This window comes from Sinohyriopsis cumingii, chromosome 4 (assembly GCF_028554795.1).
Source record: "Sinohyriopsis cumingii isolate HCF-2022 chromosome 4, ASM2855479v2, whole genome shotgun sequence".
Taxonomy (NCBI): Eukaryota; Metazoa; Mollusca; class Bivalvia; order Unionida; family Unionidae; genus Sinohyriopsis; species Sinohyriopsis cumingii.
In genome coordinates this window covers 69836775-69857079 of record NC_142964.1, presented here as the reverse complement: position 1 = coordinate 69857079, position 20305 = coordinate 69836775, and the positions used below count along the sequence as shown (strand labels likewise).

The window sequence follows — 20305 nt, the reverse complement described above, 5'->3', positions numbered from 1 at the left end:
AGGATGCTTGGAATTACATACAAAGAATTCATATACTAAAAGTTATTTTTAAATCTTTCACTTTGTTTAATTTTATATTTTATTTACAAAAAATATATTTTGGAAAACTTGAAAGCTGGTTTGAGTTTTACATAATCTTGTTTTTTAAGTTTGAAGCAATAGACGTAACACCATAAGCATGGCCATGTTCAACTACGAAAATTGGTGGAGTACGAACAAAGACGGCATCATCCTGTGTTCATCATCTTGCTTTTGCCACAGTGATGAAAAATTTGGCAACACCTTGTCCAGACGTCATACGAGAAAAAGCAATGTCGACAAAATGGCTGAAAGGAGATCAAACTGAAAGTTGTTCCACGTCAGAGCATCACCAAACATATGCATGATTTATCACACATCAACGTTAATAAGCTGTGGGAGGGGTAGGTGGGAAGGTAATTAGTCTCTAGACGCACACGATATCAGCTACGTATAGAAAACACAACTTCATCTGCCGTACAAGTCATCTACCCTTTCTTGCCTTACTCTCATTTGTGGAAACTCGGCTTTTAAAGATTAAATAAATTTTAATATTTGATAATGCATGCATGAAAGTGACAGCTTTGCCAAATACTAGTATTCCAATGTGAAATAGGTATACAAGTTTTAAATGCTGTCACTTCATTATCGGCAATAATAGAACAGTTTTGTGTTGGTGTGCATGACAGATGTATGAAATTAATATTTTCCTTTGGTTTGATTAAGCCGGCTTTAGAGGTTGTTGTGTTTTTATGTGTGCTTTAACACTTTTTGTTTTGTTTTTCATAGTTTTAAAAACAACATGGATTTTCGGGAGGTGTTGCATCTCTCTTGTACTACTAACTTCATATAATGTAGAAACGTCTGCGTAAGGTCAATGCACAATTAGGAACATGTTTTTTTTTGTAATTTTAAGTTATTGCTTCAACATTACTATTAATAAACAAAAGCAAAAGTGTTCCTAATGGTCAGACACACACACACACACACACACACACACATATATATGTTAGTCTTGTTAATGTTCTTATATCAAAGGGAAGCAACCGCAAGAATGGAGCTTTAGTGGTATGTCTATTTTTAGCTCCCTTTCTTACCTTTCGCATCTACCTGTTCCTGTACATGATGCTTCTTTGGGGGTCATATGTCACCTTATCTTATTTCAGTTGGGCAGCTGTCAAATATTGCTCTTAAATCTGACTGCCAAACATTGAACAGTTACATCGTATCTCTCTCATCCAATCAATCAACTGAAAATTTTGCACCTTAATGTAAAAGCAAGAACGTTCGCTCCCGCTCAAACAATCATTCAAGTACAAGTCATTTGTTTCTAAGTATTTAAGCATCTGCAAATAAAATGCAGCCAATTAAATATAAAATCATTAACATTGTAAAATACTCGAATGTCCAAATAAAGAAAAGGAGGACACTTCTGTATAACCTTGAACCGAACAATTGTATTTTTTACGGCGGTTTTCTCGTCCACTTGTTCCCCTAGGCTAAAACTATCATATTGAGAGAGAGAGAGAGAGAGAGAGAGAGAGAGAGAGAGGTGGGTGGGTGGGATGTTCGGAATAAAATAAGTTAGCAAGTACACAAAGAGAAAGATATTAAAACTTGCTCATATTTATCGAACCATTATGTATGTAAACAATGAAAGTAAACATAAAATGATAAAAAGACAAAATGAATGAAGGCGAGAAAAAATCAATATTGCATCGAAAAGAGAGAGAATAAATTTCAGACAAAATAGATTCAGCAAATAACAATAATTGATTGACACTGAGTCAGCGAATAGCCTTAAATGATGTGACATGGAACAGTTTTTTTTTTTATCTGTCGTGCAATCCTGTACATGGGCAATTAAAGGACACGTCGAATTATGAAAAGACAAAAATTAATCATCGCGAGTAAAGAAAAAAAAAAACCTCCACAAGCCTGGTTGACCAGGAATTGACCAGAAATATTTAGTAGTTCCGTAGTCCATATATCCAGTCGGACATTGCACAATATACATTTCATTTAGAAAGTAAAGCAAATTTTTTATATTTCCAGATAAACTTACGCTGAATTGTTAGATATTTTTACAATATAATGTAAATTTTCTTTCAGTATATGAAATATTGGCAGTTTTCCATCAGCATCGGAAAATTATCAAGATGTATTCAAATTTACAGTCAAACAGTCAAATTTAAAAAAAAATACAACGTGCACTTCTGCTTATGAAGAACTTTAAAAACAAGCCATGTCTTCACTTCCCGCCATGCATTCAAACGGTCCAAAATGTGTGTCAGATGGATTTTGATTAGTCTGATTCAAATACACCACAGTACAATCCAATGGACATGCACACATGACTTGCTGATGAATCGAGAGGGACAAAAGTATGATCACGTGAGTAGTTGAAAAGAATAAGTATAATAGTTGTATTAATCAATCAAGGGTCCACAAGGGCTCTATAATAAGAATTTGTGAAAGTCGTGATTAAAATCATCAAGGAAAAGTCTATTTTGCGTTATCTGTAGTATTTATGTATTTGCTAATTTGATTTTGAACACTCTCTCTCTCTCTCTCTCTCTCTCTCTCATATGTCAATATTATACTTGGTAACATTCCAATCTAGGAATAATAGTTCACACAAATATATTTAACCTTAACATCCATTCGTGGTTGAATGACTCATACTAGTATGAGCACACGCTATAATGCAACGGTTGTTGCATGCAAGAAGAAACGTTTTGTCTAAAATGTTGATGATGGAAATAAAACAATTGCCGGCGATAACATTCTAGTATTGCTGGCCATTTTATATCACGCTGAGAAAATAAAAATATTAGAGTATAATGTGATTATAAAGGTTGTCTAATTTGACGGACCTTCTACCGCTATGAATAATAACAGCATAAGTCACTGCATTTGGCAACAAAACTATGGCTGGTTTAATATTAAGTGTGTGCATATTTAGACGTAGCATAAAGTGCATGACAGGAGGCAAACAAATAAGAAGCAAGGTGTTTAGTATTAGTTACACGATATGCGCGAGTATGATACCAGATATATCGCATGGTGGGGCTACGAAAACGGTGTTGATTGAATAATCCAAGGGGCTTTAACTCCCGAGATTTCTTTGCCAATACCCACTGAGTTATCCATCCTACGCTATAACTAGCATCGAAGGAGATAATATTTTCTAAATGATTTATTGCATAATCGTGGCCTTCTTTTCAATTTGCATTTAATGTATACTTGTTTTTCGTCTAGCTTACATATATGTTTCCCTCATGCAACTCTTTCCCGGCAAACAAGTTTTATTTCTTCTTAAAAAAGTTTTAAAAAAATGTTGCAAAATATTTTTTTATTAAAAAATGCAACCATTTTGGACGCTTTAGTTTTCTTTATAATATTTGTAATAGTGTTAATCACAATAATTCGTTTCGAAAATGTATTTGGATTATGTCAGCTGAAGATAATGCTATTTTGCACAATGTTTTCATTTATCTAAATGATGCTTTTAACAAAAGAAGTAATACGTAATTTAAATACTGTGTTGGTTGATACTCTCTAATAACATTTAGTTAAGATATATTATCTGTTATTGCATGACAGCAGCTATCTCATCAGATCTTGTCCATGCTCTAATGTTTGATATTGCCATCACAGAGTGGTAGAATAGTATGAAGGAAGGCATACCTGAGTTATACGAGAAACCGTTACCTCTAGGTTGGATGATGTTCGGCTTATGCATTCCAGTGTATGGTCTTTCAGGGGGTATAACCCACAATATACTATTTGACATAGTTGATGTAGACGTAGTGGTCCCTCTGGTTCTATCTGTAAGCTCTGAAAGATATGAACTCTCAATGATAAAGATTTTTCTGGGACTACCCTTTAAACACAGCTAGTCATCATGTGAGAAAATTTCCTGCTGTACAGAGAAGACCAGTTACCGCTGTCTCAATGTCTCATTTTTACCCGCGGTCCCAAGGTTTATTGTTGATATGGTGGTTTCGGTTGATCTTGAAAGTCGATGCTTGGACAAGGCATAATAAATACCCCCACCCACTACCCACACATATGCCTCACAATTAGGATTGAAAACACGACCCTCCGAAATCCGACCTGGTCTTACTCGCCAAAGCTGGCTACCCACGTAGACATCGGTGGTCTCCAAAGCAAGACAACCCAACCTAGGTAAAATGTATGCACTTTTACGCCACTACAGAATCAGCACAGTCAATAAGTTGATTTATATTATTTATATATTTATTTATTAAAGACAAACAATGTCATATACTAAGTACGTGTGCTTTATCTCCGGTATCATCAGCACCAACGTGCCTAACATTTTCATATGATTGTCCTACTATAGGGACCATATACGGTTTGTAAAGTGTTTCAGACGCATGGGAAATAAAGTGTGAGTTCAAACTGACAGTCATTCATACAAAATAACAAATAAATAGATAAAATACCTGCTGAATATATACATATATAGAAGACCTGTACTCAGGTAACAGGTAACACCTGCAGTTCCGATGTTTGCGGATAAATGACGACACAAAATAAAGGAAGAAAAGCCAACAAAATAAACCCCAATCAATCCAGCTGCAGCCGGATTGATCATGAAAGAATATGAAATCCAAATATTACGTGGGGATAAAGGAGATTAGGCTCTTATCCCAATGCCCGTAAACTTATAACTCTTGTGTATGTCGCGTCAATATGTTGTGGGAGAACTAATTTAAAGGGAAAGTCCATGATGCATTGCATTCATTACATATAGTATTAGAAGACATTCGTATAATCTCCACATCAGAACGGAATTCATTTTCGCATTTCTACAAAATACATCTCTCGAAAGTATTGTAACTTTAGTCAGCCATTACAGACTGTGAAGTTACAAGGTCAGGTTGTTTGAAATAGTAACAACGAATAAATAGTAGAATGACCATAGCCGTTTTTTATTTTTGTTATGGATCTAGGTTAAATCCTTAAACCTCCATGACTTCGTCCTCACATCAGACGTGCACGAATGCAAAAACCACTGGTGAACCTGCGATTGTAATCCGCGAAAGTTACCTTGAGGGTCCCGTGCCAAAGGAAAGCCATGTTGGGGTAAAAGACTTAACCTGGATCAGTAACCAAACAAAATCGCTATAGTCATACTACTATTTCATCAACGGTCCTGTCCACGCCTACGACCATAGTCCACTGTCAACAGGGCCGAAGAGAACGATCACGGGCCCTGTGGTAAGAAACACCCGGGGTTCTCCTAGTTCTTGTTCAAACAACATTTTTCTTTTATAAAATTAAAAAGTGTTGTTCCGTTCGGACCCTCTTACGGGCCCAGGCCGTGGCGATAGATCACCATACCCCACCCCCACACCCTGTCGGTCCTGACTGTCAACGGCACAATTGTTTATCATGCTACTATGCACGTCTCCGAGATTGTCTGTCGATGTGACAAGTACAGGCGTGAGTAGGACACGGATCCCACCTGAGTACTGCGCGTTCAAGTAGATCATCAATGTTCGTGCTTTAAACAAAGCAGCCACTATTACTGAAATTATCCTGAGCACAATATAATAGGTGGATTGACCCGTTTGTGAGGTGACTATTCAAACTCCGTTCCTTTATGGTATCTTCTGCCATCTGCTTGCTTTTTTCCATATCGTTGTTCTATAAAATATTATGTGTTGTACAATAAAGCCTCCGGACACTGCTGAAATCGTTCCATGTATTATGAGCGTAATTAACGGCTCTCAGACATTATCTTCCATTTCTGATATTCTTTTCTCCAGATCTGATATTTTCAGTTCTAGAGAATCTAATCCAAGCATTACTGACTGCTCTCTAATAATATATAGTACGGGCTGTAGATCTTTTTTTATATATCACACGCTTTTCTTGACTTAGTACTATCAATTAGAGGTTGTTGATCTTTATAGTTTTTGTTTTTAAAGCTGGGGAATATTGGAAAGCATTTCAATCTGATACAATCGGGATGAGCAGATTCCATACATTCCTTGGACCTCTTTTGCAGGATTGGAACCATGATGGGCTGTATTTGCGCAATAATCTGCTGTGGAACGTCTGCTTGTTTTAGGAGTTTATTTTGGCATTTAAATACGTTTTATGTATTAAAAAGATGTTGCTAGACGTTAACTGCCTGTAAACCATATGACTTTTTGGGCTCGTCTCGATTCCGTGTCTATACTCTCAGGTGCCCGTGGTTTTCATTTTCACCAATACAGTGTCGAATACAGCCAAGCTAATCGTTTTATTCTCAATAACTATCGAGTACAGCTTGATCGTTGTATTGCAACTCCACTGAGAGAAATTATGAATAGACGCCTATTCGCGAATGCAGTCGTAACGATAATTTTTTTTTTAACCAGCGTCGTCAGTCCGACCGGTTACTATTGATACCGCTTAAACAAAAAATTTCGATTGGTGTTCCTATAAGAATTGATGCGGTTGCGATTCCGGACACACCCAGATCATTATTGGTTGACGCGATGATTTCGCAAAAAGCATCAACGAACACACACATGGATTTGTATTTCACGAGCAGCACTGTTTTTTTGGTGATTTCCCTTCGAAGTTGTTCTCACATCGGTAGGTTTTGAGGGTCTGTTTTTATTCTTCTATTAATAACGTGATCTCGGCCAGGTTTATCGGCGCCACTCAGCTTTGCAGCAATGTCGTTGATGTCCATCTTAGATGTTTCAGTTTTTCCAGCTTGATCTTCGAAAATTACAAAGCTCGCATACTACAATGTCAACAACAATCCGCTGGTAAACTCGATAAAATCAGTTTTGGTGGCAACCTGGTCTGATCCACATCAGGGCCGCGCTGTTTGCTGTGCTGGTGGAGCTACCGTAAATATCAAAAGGCATTTTGTGTAGTTTCTATGTCACAAGGTAAAATCAGCAAGTGCCAGCCGTTTGGTGAATGCCAGAGTGCTTTCAACACTTTGTCAAGATGTCCGCATGTAGGGTTGTCCTGTCGAGTTTGCATCGCAGCTTTAAATAAAACAACGGTTGTCGTACAGGGCCATCGCCTCGGTCAAATAATCAAATACTTCACGTTACCGTAAAAGCCTGTACGAGTCAAGATACAAAAGTTGTCGAGGCTTTTACCACGTATGCAGCCCAATGCGTTGAAGTTCCTGTTGTCGAATCCCTGGTTAACGATTCCGATTTCACTTCTGCAGTGAATGATACATCAGGAATGATACATCAGGAATGATTCACAGACTTTGTAAACGCAAGTAAATCAAAATTAGTCAATGGATGCGTCATGCGCAAGACCACACCTGGGTAAACGAAGACCTTTTCCTTTTTCGAGACGCTATGCGTCCCTCAACTACCTTTTTAAGAGCCATCCTAGACGCGTTAGAATGACTGCTATGAATGAAACTATTCCACCGTCATTTTGAACGCAGAAACTCCGGCTGCTGGCAAATTAATAGGTACTCAGCGGTGTTGACGCTTTGAGGCTTCAAAATGTTACACATACGTTGGTGTCAACATCATCAGAGTGGTGCTGGATTAATTCCAATAAACTCTGGATAGATTTTTAATCTGACTGAGTTCTTCTTGGCTCAACGTGACAAGTATACGCAGATGGGAAATTTTATTTAAGACGTCACAAGTTAAATTACAACATCTATGCATTTTACATTGGAGAGTTAATGGTCCTCATTTTGACCAGTTAAGCCCGCAACAACAGTCTTGTTAGGTATAAACATTGCAATGCATCCTTACTCAATTTTACCGGGTTATCTAATACGTGCTTTGAAGTTCTTATTCCCACGGATCTCGTAATTAGGTCTTGATGCTTGCGAGAAAAGTAATAAATCGTGTACATAACATCACAATTTATGTAAATCTGCAAGCCTGTGTCGGTGTTTTCATCTCTATCCAAGTCTTTCAACTGGCGATGATACACAAGCACGTCTTAGTTGTATCCAAATCGGCTCAAAATGCGTTGAATTGCTTTTTGATGACCCTTTAAACTCAGCGAGACCCCAGTCACTGCCAGTGGTGAAAAAGTCATCAAACATAACGCGTGGGTGTTCATACTTGCCAGGAGTTGAAACGCTATAGAAGCATGCAGTGGTGCGCTAATACCTTGTTGGGTACTTATTTGCCATGAGGGACCTCCTAGAACGGTGCTTTGCGTTGAGTCTGTAGTGATCGTTAGGAATGAAGTTTTAGATGTTCCGCCAGACTTGGTATTGCTGTCAAACGTTCGTTTATGGCTACTGAGGAATTCATGAAAGAAATCCAAGTGTGAATAACGCAACTTTACTGCTGGCGGGGGTATAATCATCGGGTCATTTGGCGTTGAGCGTACGAGTGAACGTCACTGTCTATTTGGCCCCGAAAATAACCTTACGAAAGTCTCTGCAAAATCTAATTATGTGTGAGAGTGGAATCGTGCAAGAAAATTACCAGCGCTCGTTTATTTTCGTCACGCTGCAGAGCCAAGGTTTAAACTACACTTAGAGAAAGGTAAGCTACCTATACCTGCAGGGGCTGTGAACCTGCGTGACCAACAGGCTGTCGCCTTGCATAGCTGATGGTTAACAAGGTTGTTTGTGTATTTGATGATCTTCATAAAAAGGCCAACGGATCTTGCATAATTGTCACCGTATCTGTCGCGTCCGACAATTGTTGTAGCAATGACAACCTTATCTATACAGGCTTCGATTTATCTTCCAACGATGAGACGCGACACACTATTGAATAACATCATGATGTCGTTCTTGCCATCTGAAACTTTATCGTCAGCACAAGCTTTTCTTCATCCTCCAAGAATACTTCGCATGGAAGCAGATACAGAGATGTGTAATGAACTAGAAGGTCAATTGGCCCTTCTTGGCTTGGGACCCTACCATCGTACGCGTTATATTGGTAATCATGCTTACTCACAATACAGGAGCGTCGATGTCTAGTGCGGATTCAAATAGATTTTTGAACTTGGACATCGTTATATATTTAGGGTTTCATCTAATGCCTTTAGCAAGACAGTCCTCTCCCCATTGCCATGCTATCAGTGGCTCTCATGGCAACTTGTTTGGCGATCGGTGTAGCGCGTTAAGACAAGGTCGCAAGCACATTTGATGCGCTTGAAAACAACCCTTACACATATCACCGAGACCAGTTCTATAGTATGTTGCGTCAACGGGTTTTCTTGCAATGATAACATACCCGAGTCTTACACGTTCACATATGCCGTTCATTGTATTACATAGGTCGATCTAAATGTACGGTTGCATCGTCCGAATCTCACCGCGCAGGTACAGCATGTGCTCTTCCACATCCACAAGGTGAAACGATGGTTCCTTAACCCAGAGGTGTCGCATGGGATTTGCACTGGCCTAGGAGTAATAGATAAGAGATGACCCGAGGATTCTCTTGTGAAAAAGAATATATAACCTGCAACGCTTGTGCTGTCGATGAGGTTGGTTCGCATCTGTTAGTCTCGAGAGACGATGGAAGTGTGCCCATGAGAGATGTCTCGGTTGGTGATTGTGCAGCGTCTGCTGCGGCTACGAAGTCCAACACGGGAGTGTCAGTCCTTGCCCGACTTTCTGCATTTGAAGGTTGTGTCTGGTGTGGGTTGGAGCTGCTTTTTCTTCCTCTGGGATCACTTTCATCAGCTAGCAAGCGCAACATGTCCTCGCCCACTTTCAAACCCGTGATCAGAGCGTGTCGCCAGCTGGATCTGTCTAGAGCAAGCTCTTCCCAGGTGTTGACAACGATGTCAAGAACTTTCATGTCGCGCTTGCAGACATCCTTGAAGCGGATATGTGGCTGTCAGATCGACCTTTTGCCAGTGGCAAGTTTCGAATAAAGAAGGTCTTTGGGGATCGGTCCGTCATCCATCCGACGTACATTGCCCAGCCAGCTAATGCGTCGTTGGCGGAGGAGTGTCTCCATGCTAAGAATCTTGGCACGTTCAAGCACCTCGTTGTTTGTTACTAGATCGCTCCAGGTGATCCCAAGTATGCGTCGGAGGCATCGCATCCAGTCTTCACTGGCGTACAGGAGAGTGCTTAGTACGCAAGCACTGTATACGGAGATCGTAGTGTTCAGGGTCAGCATGCTGTTGTTCCACACTCTCTGCGACAACCTGGAGAGAGTTGTTGATGCCTTTCCAATCCACTTGTTGAGCTCAGCATCGAGCGAGAGGTTGTTGGTGATGGTAGAGTCGAGCTACGTGAACTGACTGACTATCTCAAGTTCATAGCTGTTGATGATGATGCTTGGGGGTGGGGTGTGGTGTTCGCGTCATGAGACATCACATTAGTTTTCTTTAGGCTGATGGTCAACCCAAACACAACGCATGCTTTAGCAAATCGGTCCATCAGGCGCTGTAGCTCAGCTTCTGTGTGAGTGGCTAGAGCAGCATCGTATGCGAAGAGCATGTCCATGATGGATGCTTCTGTCACTGTTCTCTTTTGCTTCAGTCGTGCCAGGTTGAACAGCTTGCCGTCTGATAGCTTGTGCAGGTAGATCCCTTCTGTAGACGTCCTAAAGGCGTGCTTGAGCAGGACAGCGAAGAAGATGCCGAAGAGCGTGACGCAAGGACTCAGCCCTGTTTCACTTCGCTACGAATGTCGAAGGGGTCGGACGTTGAGCCATCGTACTGTGCCATTTATGTCGTCGTGGAAGGACTGGATCATGCTTAGCAGCTTTGGAGGGCATCTAATCTTGGCCAGGATTGTGAAGAGTCCGTCTCTGCTTACCAGATCGAACGCCTTGGTGAGGTCTATAAAGGACAGGAAGAGGGGTCATTGTTGCTCTCTTCATTTCTCCTGCAGTTGCCTATGGAGAATATCCTGTCGATTGTGGACCTCACTTTGCGGATTTCCGCACTGCTGACTCTGCATACACTCTGTCTACAAGCGTCTGCAATCTGTTTATGACGACGCGTAAGAAGACTTTACCCACGATGCCGAGAAGGGATATGCCATTGTAGTTGTTGCAGTTGCTTCAGTCGCTCTTGTTCTTGTACAAGGTTACGATGTTGGCGTCTCTCATATCCTGAGGCACTGCACCTTCATCCCAGCACTGGCAGAAGGGGTCGTGCAGGTGTGTGAGCAGCACGCTGCAGCCACACTTGATGACTTTTGCTGGGATGCCATCCTTCCCTGGGGCTTTACTTAAGGACAGTTTCTCTAAGGCCTTCTTTAGTTCTGCCACAGTAGGTTTCTCGTCCAGTTCAACCATGAGAGGGAGGTTTTCAATGACGTTGAGGGCAACGTAGGTCACGTGGTTCTGTCTGGAGTAATGTTCCGAGTAGTACTCCACGCATCGCTCCATATGCTTGCCTTTGTCTTGGATTGTATCGTCTACGACAGACATCAGTGGTGCTGTCACTTTCTTTGTGGGACCCGTTGCTTTCTTTATGCCATCGTACATGTCACTGATGTTTCCGATATATGCTGCTGACTGGATGCTCTGACAGAGCTGAAGCCAGTTTTCATTGGCGCACTGCCGTGCTAACCTCTGCACTTTGCTTCCGGTAGACCTGTGTGTCTGTCGTGTCCTCTGGCAGGGGGATCGCTTGTATTCCAGGCGAGCTCTGTGGCGCTCTTCTATGGCTGCATAATTGCATATAATAACATTACACAGGTCAGAATGTCCAGAGTCTTGGTCGTAATTATGCCAATGTTTGGTGCAATAGTGTAACTGGTACGGTCAATTTCTTCGCGCAGAATGTGTTGGTCAGTTGGAATCTTATTATTACCTTCCTGCAAACTAATAATAGTTATTAACGATGACTGTGCAATATAATCCACGTACAGTAGAGATTAGCTCAATATGGCAGAGCAGAGTGTAGGGTCAAGTTCGCGTATACAAAATTTAGAATCGCGCTAAGTTACATTATTGCAGGTGTACCATTTTACCGCGGTATTTGATCCGATGGTGGTCACCACTTTTTTTTCCCACAGTACCGGTACTTAGGTGGTTTCTGTCAATAAGGAATGTACCGAAATTCTCGAGTAATCAAGCTACGACTTGAATGATATTAACACCTTTTTCAATTTTAATACCGAAGTAATTCAAAAAATTATTTTTATTTCGACAAAATGGTTGCATTTGTCACAAGGTAATTTTGAATATTTCAAATGTTTAATCACATGTGCAACACGAGGTCATGGCCTGTGATTGCACAATCAACGATGGCTAACTTTGTTCTGTGTCGATACCTTCACAAGCAACGCCTTCTTCCGGTTGTTGTTTGTCAAATAAGTCTCTGACCAACTCTCGTGAACAGGTTTTTGTTTTTATAATTCTCGACATTATCGCAAAATTCCTTCCACTCTTTAGCTTGTGCCGGGTACCTTTTAAACTCCCCGATATATCCACTTAGTCCAGTTGTCAAATGCTACATTGTAGGTACGTGTATTATAATATGGCTCCGTTACGTAACAGAAGTTACGTAACAGAAGTTTTAAAATTTAAGACATCCTCCTCAATCTTTCTGCGACCTAACTTGTTAAGTATATCAAGTCGTGGTAACGTGGACTTGCGTTGAGGTGGCGCAGTTGTCTTGGCCGCCTCAACATGGACCATAACCACATCTGGGCGGGTAATCTACAACCATTCAATGGTTTGGGTCGTCCTGACAATTGGACCAGGTTCATTTTCTGTTACAATAACAGCCTAATTGGCTATGACATCGCTGGCGGTGGTCATTATATACACTGAGGTTTTTCTTATTTTCATTTATTCAAACCTGCACGATGTTTTCGCTGTCCAACAGTCAAGTCAATCGGGAAGAAATTATGTGGGTCCCGGGTGACCTCGGCGAACATATTTCAAAGCTCATACCACGAGTAATCAACAGCACACCAGATCCAATGAATGTCTGAGAGACCATGAGCATCAATGCCACGACATATCATGAACATGTTGCAGCAGTCTCGGATAATGTAAAACACGTGTGAGCATTGTTGCTTTTTATAGACCACGTAAGTGCTTTTGTGTCGGCCATGGGAAAGTATCCTCGAGGATTTCTCTTGGTTTTCATGCATCACACCGAATGGTAGGAACATCATGGACTGTGGAGAAGAACTCGGCATTGTACGTTTTGCTTCCTGGTGACTAAAACACTTCATTAGATTCTCTTAGAATATCATAAAATGGCTGACTGTCACACGACGGCGCAATTAAGATGCAGCAAATGTTGCAGATGCACTTTAATGTATTTATGCCAGTGGGTGACATACATGGCGACTTCTGTTGCATGTGGACCCGGGCAAAAAATTCAGAACCGCTGTTGAGTTAACAAGGTTTGTGTTGTACGGTTTTTCGGACATCAGTATGCGCAGGAATTAATGGCCCAGATTGCTCAAACGCGCTAGTGGGTAACACGATTTGCATATGTCCTAGACTATTATATAATAATAGTAAAAATAATGAGGACTTTGTATAGCGCCTAATCTTTAGAAGCTCTAAGCGCTTTACATTAGACAACACCTATAAGAGAAAAAACATATAATCATTATTACAAAAACAAACACCATGAAATTAGAAAAACATTAAAAAATAAAAAAAACATGCTGATAATATTTCAGGTAGGAAACATTATTAGGTAATTAAGTTTGTTCTTCCAGTCGAAATAAGTGAGTTTTGAGAGCCCTCTTGAATGTGATCACTGTGTCTAAGTTCAGTGGGCAATTCATTCCACGTTGCTGGGCCCTGGTATGCAAAAGAACGATGTCCATATGACTTTGTTTTCATAGTGGGACTGGTGAGTATACGATTGTCAGAAGAGGAGCGAAAGTCTCTTGCTGGTGTGTACACATGGGTGAGGTCGGATAGGTATGTTGGACTATAGTTCGACTGTGAAACGTAGCACAGAGAACAAATTTTGTGTTTGATTCTGGATCGAATGGATAGCCAGTGTAGGGTACAGAGCAGCGGGGAGGTGTGCTCTGGTCGTGGTACTCTAAGTATGATCCGAGCAGCTGTGTTTTGAACTTTTTGAAGTTTCTGGAGTAGATACTGAGATGAACCAGACAGAACTGAGTTACAATAGTGCAGTCTTGAAAGTAATAATGAACACACAAGTGTTTTAGTGGCATCAGCTGAAAGATATTTGCGAACTGAGCTGATGCGTCTCAGCTCAAGATATGCAGCCATGCATATGTTCTTGACATGTTGGTGCAATATGACAGTACTGTCCAGAGTAACGCCTAGGTTTCGTACTGAGTGTGTGAATTTAATGTTAGTGTTGCTGATATTTATTGTTTGAGGTAAAGGATGTGAATGAGAAAGTCTTTGTTTTGTAATCAGAATGGCCTCAGTTTTATCATCATTCATCTGCAGCTTGTTACATGTCATCCATGATTTCACATCAGAAATGCACCTCTCTACACCTTGGATGGTAGCATCAACTTCAGTTGGGTGGCTAGATTTGTATATTTTTGTGTCATCATCGTACAACTGGTGAGACACTGGATGATGATCTATGACACTTGAGAACGACTGAGTGTACAGAATAAAGAGAACAGGTCCAAGAACAGACCCCTGTGGAACACCACAACATAGATCAACTGGGCTGGAGTGTATTCCATTTACAGATACAATTTGTGTCCTTTTGGCCAAGTAGGACTTGAACCACAGTAAGGCTGTATCATGAATGCCAAATAAATGCTGGAGACGGTAAAGTAATATATCATGGCCTATTGTGTCAAATGCAGCAGACAAATCAAAGAGGGTGAGAAATGTAATCTTTCCGCTATCCAACGCAGAGAGAATGTCATTAACTACTTTTAGAAGAGTAGTTTCAGTACTATGGCAAAGGCGATATGCAGATTGTACATTGCTAAACAGACTGTTTGAATTTAAATGAGATACAAGCTGGGATAGAACAACCTTTTCTAAGATTTTTTATATGAATGGGAGATTAGAAACTGGCGGTAGTTCTTTAAATCGTTATGGTCTAATGTTGGTTTCTTCAGCAGAGGCTTTATAATGGCAGTTTTGAAAAATGATGGGAATTCCCCGGATGAGAGAGAGGTATTAATAATATCAGTTAATGAAGGCAATACTGGATCTAAACACTCAAGCAGCAGTGATGTTGGAAATGGATCAAGTTCACATGACTTTGGTGCACTCTTCATCACGATTGTACGTACGAAATCCACAGAGACAAGTTCAAATGCTGCTAATGGTTGCCGCTCAAATTCTGTATTCCAAATGTATGGTGATGACGAGTCAATTGAAATTGTGATGCCAAGCTTATCTCTAATGGCTTGTACTTTGTCACGGAAGAAATTTGCAAACATGTCCGGAAGGTCGACTGGAGAGAAGGTAGTTGGAAGTGGTGTTGATTTGCTCCTTGACATTAGCTTGTCAGCAATCTCGAAGAGCTTTTGCAGCTGGAACTTTCCATGATCTTAGTAGTGTAGTGGGCTGATTTCGCTGCATGGACTATATTTGTGATATTCTTCTTAGCGACTTCATAGATTTGCTTATGAATAGTGAATCTGGTGGAAAGCCAGAGCCTCTCAGTTTTACGGCGGTCTCTATTAGCAGTGCGAAGCTGGTCCATAACATTGCTATACTATGGAGAACACTTTTGAATTGATACTCTGCACTTAGCAGCTCGGGCATGTTTGTCAAGCAATGAACGCAGACAGTTATCGAGTTGTTCTGCGTTAGGAGGTAAGCAAGTTGCTAGGTTTGCTTGGATGTCGTGCATTAGTTTGGCTCTATTTATCATACGGAGGTTTCTCTTAGTAGCAGATAAAGGTGGAGGGTTAGGGACTGATACGTCAAGATGGCATATAATGCAGAGGTGATCTGATGCAAGGTCATGGGATACCAGGGAGGACTGTAGAATGTTATCATCAGTTTTATGAAGAATCAAGTCTAAAATGTGACCATGTTTATGGGTGGGTTGGTTAACCGACTGTTTTAGGTTGAAAACATTAATGGAATCTATGAGTTTTGATGTATTTGAGTTTCCAGGACAGTCAAAGTGAAAGTTGAAATCTCCAAGAATAATCAGGTTTCCACCTATCGAATTTCCATATTCCAGGAGATTCGGAAACTGCTCCAAAAAGAGAGAGTCGGCCAGCTTGTTTTTTTCTACTAGGAGGAGGGCGGTATAGGCAGAAAAAATGGACTTGCCTTTGCTCCAGTGGGAGATGTGGTTTGGACTAGTTCAAACGATGTGTGGTCGAAATTGAATGTTGTGGTGTAGTTGAGACGTTTTATCATGGAGTTCTTTGTGATGACAGCAATTCCACCTCCGCGAGAATTACGGGGGAACGACTTGATGGAGTAACCAGTGGGTGTTAGATCTGCACACTTGGGCTCATCGCCTGATGTTTTTAGTCATGTTTCTGGCAGGAAAAATATGTCAACATTCTGGTTGTTGATAAAATTAACTATTTCTGTGCGCTTTTCCGGTGGTCCTACTGACTGGGCATTGATTAATGCAGTGCAGAGGTATTTCTTGGATAGTTGACACAAAGATTGACGAATTAATAGGGATTTGAATTAGGTTATCTAAATTAACGGTCGAATTTTTTTTAATGGTTGTGCCGAAATAAGGGAGATAACTGGGATTCTTCTTCCTGTTCTACGCCGGCCAGCTTTGAAACAACGTTTCTTTTTTCGCTTCTGTTTATATTTAGGTAATTATGAATGTAGTCAGTTCGTTTAGTCTAGAGCACATTGTAGTGTGGAGAGCCAAGGAGTGTTCATTTAAAGCAATTAATGAGTGTCCATCGTAGCATAAACGGGTTGACTGGCGAGTATCATGTGATGGCGGTTTGTTCAAAAACAGTGGAGCAAGACAGCTGAGAAAAAGTCTAATTGTTCTAGTTTTCAAAACAAGGAGATCAAGAAACACATACGAATTTAACAGCTAATACATAATGAACACAATAACGAAGCTGAAAACAGGCAACAAGTACAAATATCATGAAAGCGGCACTAAAAAACGGAACAGCTGCTTCAAGCCTGTTAAGCGATAGCGGCCATCTTCCTCCTTTTCCTCATATAATGAAACAACACGCGTAATTCGGTTACAACCTGCTGAGATTATTTGTCAGAAGACTGCCACCGTTCAGTAGAAAATCATTTCATAACCACCGCCTTTAGACTCACTCATACAATATAAATACTATTGGTCGGTTTATTTACTACACTATCGTTGATTCAAATCACGACTGTAGTAGATGGATAGTGGATTCTGGACGTGGAATTCGTTGTACTTGTGCATTTACTCTCGCATTTTCTAGTTCATTTGCTCAGATATACTCGTGCATTTACTCTCACATATACTCGTGCATTTACTCTCACAATTACTCTTGCATCATTTGCTATCGAATATACTCGTGCATTTACTCTCGGATATACTCGTGCATTTACTCTCTCATTTACTATCACAATTACTTGTGCAATTACTCTCAGATATACTGGTGCATTTACTCTCACAATTACTCGTGCATTTGCCATCGGCTATACTCGTGCATTTACTTTCGGATATACTCGTGCAGTTACTCTCGGATATACTCGTGCATTTACTCTCTCATTTACTCTCACAATTACTCGTGCATTGTAGTATTCACGCAGTATATGCGTTGCACCTGCGCTGTACCCGAGTCGTACCTGCGCCTGTATTTGTTACATTGAAGGACAATCTCAGAGACGTATAAAACTGCATGCTAAGCAGTCATGGGCGCGGACAGTGGACCGTTGACAGTGGTCGTTGTGGTGGTCATTGTGGTCAGGGACAGACGACTGTAGACGGAGTATTAGTAGGATCATAGCGATTTCGCTTAGTTACTGATCTTGATTGAAGTCTTCTAGCCCGCACGGATTTCCTCTGGGTACCTCATGAAAACGATCGCGAATTTCAATAGCAGGGCCGTGAGTGGGTTCGCAGGCATGCGTGGATAATGCGATGCCACATTCATGGGGGTAGAAGACTTTAACATAGAGCAGAACAAAAATACAAAACTTGTATTTTTATACTACGTAAATAGTTTTTAATGTTTGGTTCGGACGTAATGTCATCACTATTTTAAAGTATTTAGTAGACAACGCATAAGAAACAACGTGATTACTGTTTTCCATGCCGAATGTAATAAACCATTTAGTTACCATTAAGACATTTCTGATCCTGAAGCCACATTAAGAAACGATGCTTTATATTGCTGGCCCAAAAAAAATATATTTTAACAATTTTCAGTTGATAATGTCAACGCTCATATCATCGTCATTTTACTTTTACACGGGTCGGAAATAGTTACAAACTTAATAATTCGTTTGTCAAAATAGGTCGAAGTTGAATCAAAAACAAACTTAACTCGATATTTAATGTGGTTAAATTTGTGACTTAATGAACATTTGTCTCGGAAAAATCTTAATCATAATCTATCGTGATATAATATAATATAATATAATATAATATATTATAATATAATATAATATAATATGATATGATATGATATAATATGATATAATATAATATAATATAATATAATATAATATAATATAATATAATATAATATAATATCGCATAGTCAGTACAATTTACACATCATATGTGCCATTTAATAGCTTTGATATGACAGCATGTCAACATATCACTTTATGTGATACTGATTGGTCCAAAAAAGCAAATGAAAATTCGTGCACACTATTCTCTTAACTGACTGGCTGCGATCGTGGGATAATTCCTTATCACACCTTCTGGAACATTTTATTTTTATTATTACTATCGACATTTTGGCGGCCATTTTTCGAACCGAATCGAATTCCAAAAAGAGGATTGGGGGAAAAAATGGTCGTGTCTGTCTGAATATGGCCAATTTACCCCACATGGACTCTTCACGCCGTGTATCATATCATAAGCTGAATAACTGGTGTAAAATCCCAAAAAGAAGAACAACAATAACAAATATTAGTATTAGTCTATTGATAGTTGGGGTTGGGGCGGTGATGGGAGGGGGCAGTATACCTGTAATATTCCACTTGATATACAAGTGTGGTTTGAATGTTACTTAACAGGAGTAAATAAAATCACCTCTATTCACAGAAGAATGTTATCCAACTTCAAGATTTTTACGCCTTTAAATAGCTTTAAGAAGCTGCTGTTTCTTACTATGTGAGGCAGTTCTGACTCTGAAAATAAAATTTGTCTATGTCTACTGTAGGACACACGGTACTAATTGCATGGAAAAGTGGGAACAAGCCTGGAAATCGGTGAACATAAAATAGAGTATATATGGGTTTGTTTGGCCAGGATTGGTTGATAATGAAAGTTATTTTGTAGGAAAAAGAATCTTTTCAGAGCTTATTCTACAAGTAACTTAAAAAATAGAGACATTGTTTTCTTGATGGAATTTTAGTCCTTTAACAGTCTTAAGTTTGGAACACTCATTACTGAAATTAGTACCTCACTATTAGGGGAGGAATTGAAAGCGCATGTTTCAAACACATGTAGGTCCAGAAAATGCCACGGCTCATATGCATTCCTTTACACAGAAGCTGTCACACAGGTTTCTTCTATACTGATAAATATAGGTTTGGTCATGAGCACTCAGAAATTTAAAGCCATTGAATTTTTAATATCATGGTGTTTCCATAGTTTACTATGGGAACTGAACTAGTACCGTGATTCCTGTAGTCTACTCTTCCAAATAAAATAATGCAAATATCCGGTCACAAATATATTATAGTAAATCTAGAAATTTCTAATTCCAATAATCATCACTTCACGTGAATATCCAACAACTGAAATACTTAATAGTGAAACTGACACACTTAGGTGTGAGCATTGATCGTTTGTTGAGTCGTGATATCACACGGAACTGCCAATGGATATTCTGTGTTGACAAATGTTGTCAGTGTCAAATGTTGTCAGTGTCAAATGTTTTATTCATTGGGAGGAATAGTTGGTCTGAGATTTACAAGTTGTTGAAACGTCTACTTTTAATTGTTAACGGTTGCATAACTGCATCTGGGACTATATTATTTTACTCGCAACATATGAAAGGTGCGTAGTTTGAGTCAGAAATTAGCAAAATTATTTATTCTAATCTCTCTAAACTATTTCCATTAAAATAAAAACTGTGATAAACATAATCTCTGATGGGTAATGATTTAATATTAAATTTATGAAACTCGTCGCTGGATTTTTTTCATCTCGTTTTAGACATTCAATATTAAATCATTACCCATTTGAGATCCTTTATATCTCATTAAATCAATCTGGCAATTTAATTGGTCGACCGAATAGTTTG

General features: G+C 39.7%; 1 protein-coding gene across 3 annotated transcripts in view; it reads right to left on the bottom strand.

Moving 5' to 3' along the window:
* The window catches only part of LOC149801409 (limbic system-associated membrane protein-like), a 136206-nt gene that overhangs the window by 8531 nt on the left and 107370 nt on the right, over positions 1 to 20305 (bottom strand). For 2 of the 3 annotated variants that reach the window (XM_089955505.1, XM_089955506.1), the window contains exon 7: positions 3709 to 3858. In XM_089955505.1, the coding sequence (XP_089811631.1) occupies positions 3709 to 3858 (150 nt within the window). The remainder of the gene's footprint in view (positions 1 to 3708; positions 3859 to 20305) is intronic. The other variant, XM_089955507.1, reaches the window with a different exon arrangement.